Source organism: Atta cephalotes, assembly GCF_000143395.1.
Source record: "Atta cephalotes unplaced genomic scaffold scaffold00034, whole genome shotgun sequence".
NCBI lineage: Eukaryota > Metazoa > Arthropoda > Insecta > Hymenoptera > Formicidae > Atta > Atta cephalotes.
This window is the reverse complement of record NW_012130098.1, coordinates 1,763,156-1,769,260: the sequence shown is the minus strand read 5'-3', so window position 1 is coordinate 1,769,260 and position 6,105 is coordinate 1,763,156. Positions and strand designations below refer to the sequence as shown.

Here is a 6,105-nt window from a genome sequence, read left to right as displayed (position 1 = left end):
AGAGAGAGAGAGAGATGTATTATCAATATATATATAGAGAGAGGATAGATTTATTAACAATAAAATTGAATATTTTTCTATTTTTCTGTTTGTATCCGCATTTCTTTCAATCACAGATATTTATTCCATTTAAAATTGCATTTTATTAAATATTCAACAACATAAAATAAAATATGATATACTTTTTATTTTATTTTTTATATGATTTATTTTTTAATGTAATTGTACATGTAAACATTTGAGAAGAGTTGTTTTTCGACTTCAAAACTTTCCTAGAACTCGTACCGAAATCACTTGACTTGGCAGTCAAAGTGTTAACAAGAAGGTATCACTGGAGAAAGCATTTGACGCAACAACTGTTTGGTGTCCGTTTGTCAACAGTTTCAACGATTTCCTCAATTACATACGCTGCGTGTTTGTAACTCACAAATTAATACTGCAAATTAATACTAGAGAGCGCACGTCCTAAAATATCATACGCGTTGACAAGTATATCTTTCGTTGCCAGAAAAATTTCACGTATTCATGCGCGTGCATACCGTGTCGTAATAAACTGAACTAACCAAGTTGTCTACCAAAATATTATAACTTTGCTTGAAATGATGCGAGTGAAAACTCGACCGAACTTTTTTCATTTCTCATACCCTTTCATCCCGATGCTTTTATTATCAATTACAGAAACAATCATTCTTCATTTCAAACTATTTAATTATTTCAAGATGTAGAAGATCAATTCGTTATGAATTTCGTAATAAAATTAATCGAAACCTGCATAATATTTAAAAGATGCACGTAATAGCAAAATATATAATCGTATTAAAAATCATTGATGGATAAGAATGTTAAAGTTTCCCGAATTAAAAACTATTCTGATTTAAACAAATATTTTTCAATCATATAGCATCATAGGGTATAGCCTCACCTTTTGGCAACGGCAAAGATGATTAATTTAAAAACTTCAATTCATACTTGAGACCTCCGCCATTGAAAAAATATCGCACAAGAAATTTCTTTTATTTCGTATACGAACACGTGTGCACCGCTCACACTTAGCGGTGTCGAAGTAAGTGACACATGCGTCTTCATACGTACGTAGTAAGCTTTACGACATTAAATCAGCCCGAGTTATGCGCCGACTAATTGTGAACCACGTCCCTCCTCTTTGCTCCTGTGGAAACCAAATATAACTAAACGGAGCGAAGCTAAACGACCGAGCCGATTAACTTCTCAGCCCGCCCCGCGTGGCTTTGCATGTACACACGAACACGCGGATGCATAAAGAGTACACATCGACGATGAAGTATGGAAAGGAGAAGCGGAGAATCCGTTTTTCTCTTTTTATCGCGTCTACTTCGTCGGTAGATAAATAGTCGTTGATTGAGGGGCGGTTCGCCGCAGCAAAACATAACTTTTATTTGGGTGGGCGAGGTAACACTATTATTAATTGACCCATTCATGCAACATATGTATTATGAGGAATTACAATGTAAAATTTCTAAAATATCTATGTTTGAAAATTAAAAGGTTCAAAGAGAAAATAAAAATAATTTTCCATTCATTTTTGAAGTAAAAAGCAATCGATTTTTTTTATTATTTTACTAGATTATTTTACTAGATTATTATTTATCGGATATTAGATTTTAATGATAATTAATAATAATACAAATTAATGCAATAGTAATTGTTCAATCATCACTTAACTATTTGCCTTGATTAAATCTGAAATAGCAGTACATCATTCATTATGTCGCGATATCGTGCAAGAATGATTTAGCAAAATGCGGAAAGGAACCCTCCAATTAATGTACGCGGCTGCAGCCGAGAATAAATAAGGATTACTATGCGCCTAGACGATGTTGCAAGAGGGTGTGATGTGTTTTGCAGTCTGGGCGCAGAGTGACTTCGGGGATGAAACCAATGGGGGCCTCGCGAGGCTCGACGCGGGTCATGGCGCTCACACCCCCGGTGGTAGCAATCCTAGTACACCGGGAGCGACCCCCACAACACCCTCCGGTGGATATTCCACTGGACAGCCGAGGAACCGTACGAACGCAACTCACAGGCCAGATATTCGAAAAGGTACGTTTCAACTGTGTAAAAATAATTAGAAAATTTTCTGTAATTTAATTTTTCTTCAATTAATGTGTGTCAAAATTTCAAGGGGTGGAAAATCATAATTTCATTCTATTATATCAAAGCATAACAAATTCAATATTGTTTGTATTGGTTAACATTAACAGATTACTATCTTATTATTTTACCGGTTATTAAATCGTGTTTAATATCGTGTTTAATCGTGTTATAATCATGTTTAACGTATTTTTTTTACAAACAATATAAAATATACAATATCTCATATATCCACAAGCACACGTATTTCAAAGTTCGACATTAGATTCAGGGAAAGATTCGTATTTGCACGAATCAAAATTTAGTTCAGAGAAAGAGAAGAGAGACCATTCGGACACCATTCTCTATCGCGTTTACACGGAGTTCTGAAACGAATGCACGGAATGGTGGATGGAAAATAGGGGGGGGGGGGGAAGAGCGGAAAAGGTCGCTTACGTTTGTTTGCACGTTTGTTCGGCACTTAGCTGGAACACTCTCACCTGCACTCCAAATCCCCGCAAATTGAAATATCTCCCGGAGTCTTATGTTCCCGGTTAACAACAAACCTCCTCGCGGATCTCACTCGTCCATTCTAATACCGGTAGAAGCGTCAGTTTCCGCGTATGCTTCTCGCTAGAGTCCATCATACTTTCGTAACAAAATGCGGAACTCGCGTAATTCGTGAGCGAATTTTACTTCGTTCACAATAAATCAAAAATACATATATAAAACGATATGTCTGAGATCTAACGAAAACTTTATTAAATTGGGCCAATAAATATTTTGCTCGTGTAAACATAGGTGGCATTTTATCTCATTCAATAAATCAAATATATATATAAAGTGGTTTCTAAAAGCACACGATTGTCCGAAATGTAACGAAAACTTCATTAAATTAGATCAATGAATATTTTGCAAAGATTTATCTACTTACATGTATGTGAAAGAACGATTTCAAATGTTATCAATTTAATAAATGTGATAATACAATACATGTAAAAATAACTGAAAGTAATTAATATAATTATACAATATTTCATAATTTTTATATTTGGGAGATTAATTACATTTAAAAAATCCTACAAAAATATGACACAAAATTATAATAGTTTTAATCAATTAAATTTGACAGCGTAGGATTCGCGTTCGAACTTATAGATTTATTAAACAATATTGATTTGTTTTAACTCGCTTATTTTAAAATATTATTTTAGTGATTCTAGGAAATATTATATTTAACTGTCATATTTTTTTTTAAACATAACTTGAAACATATATTTATGTTATATACTTGCGTCTCTTTTTGCATATCTGATAAAATATTCACATAGCTCCGTTACCTTAAATTAAAATATAATACAATTTATCTATGCAAAATACAGCAACAGATTGTGACTGCATCAACTAACATACAATAGCCACTTGCAAGTTAATTACGATCGCGCGATACTTTGCACGGCATTTCTGGCATTAATCACGTAATGCGCGTCGCTATGCTTACAAAGTTGCAACGGAAAGATAATACGAAAAAAATATTATGGCGTGAAGCTATAATCCGTTCAACACTGGCGCTGTCTTGTAAAAGCGCAACAAACAAATTTTCAATGACGGAGGATTTTAGCAAATGCACAAACGATGACTGCTACGCACAGTTGGTTAAATTATTTATGATCAGCAATTTCTAGAATATATATATATAAATATATATATATAATATGATATATATATATATAAATTTATACCGAAAATACTATTTAAGCAATAAGATTCAGCTTGATATAGCTTTCGTTACTTACGTATTCACATTTACGGACTTAAGACGTTTTGTTTAAATTATTAAAACGGAAATAAGATACTTTGTTCAATTATCAAAATATAAGATTAATTATGATTCATATATCAATCAGCTCGGAGTTAATTTGGCATCCATAATATTCTATTAATGATAAAGAAATTCGAATATGACATTAGAAACTTTATTCTGACGTGATTCAATTTATTATAATTTGTTTATTAAGATACAATGAATCGAAAATATAATTGAAATTCAATATTACATAAGCATATATACGTCGTAATATATTCAACTTTAAGCGTTATTAAAGACACAATTATTACCTGTAAACATTACAATGGAACAATCGTTTATAATTTCTATCTCTTTTACTTCACTTTCTATTTTAAAAATGTATAAATTAAGTAAAATATGCTTCGAAGTAAATAAGTAATATCGTTTAACATTTACAAGATATCAATTGCGAAATTGAAATTGCAAACCCTAATATTTCGATGAAAGTGTTTCTGTAATGATAGCGTTTAGCATCTTTAATTGATATTTATAAGTGTTTCTCCAAATTATGAGACATATGAGAACGAAACGTTTGGGATTCAAAATACGAATGGCAACGCGATGAGCTTGGCTGCATTCAAAAATTTCACCTGGATATTATACATCTATGTATCATTTTATCTCTGTTCACCGAATGTCAAACAAGAATAAAATGATCGTTGCACTCGGGAGTTTCTGAATACAGTCCTTGTATGTGTGTATGTATATATATATATACGTGTATATATATACACAACGTTAAATTATACACATGCAGTCGAGCGCCTTAATAATAATAAATCGCTATACGAAACATAATATGTTTTACGAAATAAATATATGCTGAATATTTTAAATTTCTCGTATTTTAAGTTAAATATTAATGAATGATTGGTATATGTATATACATATATATACAGGATCATCACCAAATATTTTATGACTTGGTAGAACGGAGTAAACTGTCCTCTACCATTTTGCAATTTTTGCCCATGAAATATTTGGCGATTATTTTGGGACACCCTGTATATATATATATATATATATACACATATATACATATATACATATATATATATATATATATACATATATATACATATATATAATTTATATATATACATATATACATATATATACATATATATAATTTTTGTCTTATATAGAATTATTCGTGCAATCCAGTATTATTCCGTTATTTTTCAGTAAAAAAATAAACAAATTATATATTTAAATTAGTGAAAAATTCAGAACATGACACGAGATATATTCAACTCTAAATGTTATTAAATAAATAATTAATTTATGAAATAATGATTTCTGATTTTTAGCGTTACTTTGATATTTACTTTAAAAAAATAGATTACATGAAATAAGCATTTTGATAAACAACAGTTGTTTTATGTTAATGAGTTTTTAATCACGGAATTTAATTAAATCAAGAATTACAATTTTTATAAACTGAAAATATCGCAAAAAATGTGGTAATTTGCCTTACACGGTTCATTAAAATCACATAGTTTTATTCTTCAAGAAATAAAAAAATGTGATAAAAAATGAAATAATAAATTAATTTCCATTTTTTATTAAAACGAAGATAAAAAAATTTTCTCTTCAAATTGTAATTTTAGATAGCTCTACAAAGCTAATAGAATCAAATCAACAGAATCAAAAAAGGGCAAAAATTAATGCAATTGAATTTATACTAATTTGTATATATCATTGAAAGTCAATTAATATTTTACATGTTTTCTCCTTAAATGACTTTATTAATATACTATATACATATACATAATACTTACATAATACTTACAATCTATAAGATATTCCACGTTAAAAAACGGGCATCTTTAAAACATCATTTTATTTTTTTTTAATCTGCTAATATTTTACAGATAAAAATATGAGACCATGTTTCGAAAAAAATGTGATATCTTCTTTTGTGTATTGAGTGCATGTAAGTTGCAAAAATTTATAAAAAACGTTGCTCATTCAAAGTATTATATCGTCGAAATCATTAGTACAAAAAAATGCAAGAGATCGATTTTAAAGAAAATTATTCTATGGATGGGTTATTTTTAATTTATCATTTTCATATAAATCATTTTCCATTTGTTTAATTGTTATCAATATTTTTCATCATTTCACTAATTAAAAATTTTGTAAAA

At 29.8% G+C, this 6,105-nt stretch overlaps 1 protein-coding gene across 1 annotated transcript in view; it reads left to right on the top strand.

The window, feature by feature from the left end:
* Positions 1 to 6,105, top strand: part of LOC105621531 (pituitary homeobox x) — a 43,826-nt gene that overhangs the window by 13,258 nt on the left and 24,463 nt on the right. The window contains exon 2 of the mRNA XM_012203003.1: positions 1,885 to 2,079. Coding sequence (XP_012058393.1) covers positions 1,885 to 2,079 — 195 coding nt within the window. The remainder of the gene's footprint in view (positions 1 to 1,884; positions 2,080 to 6,105) is intronic.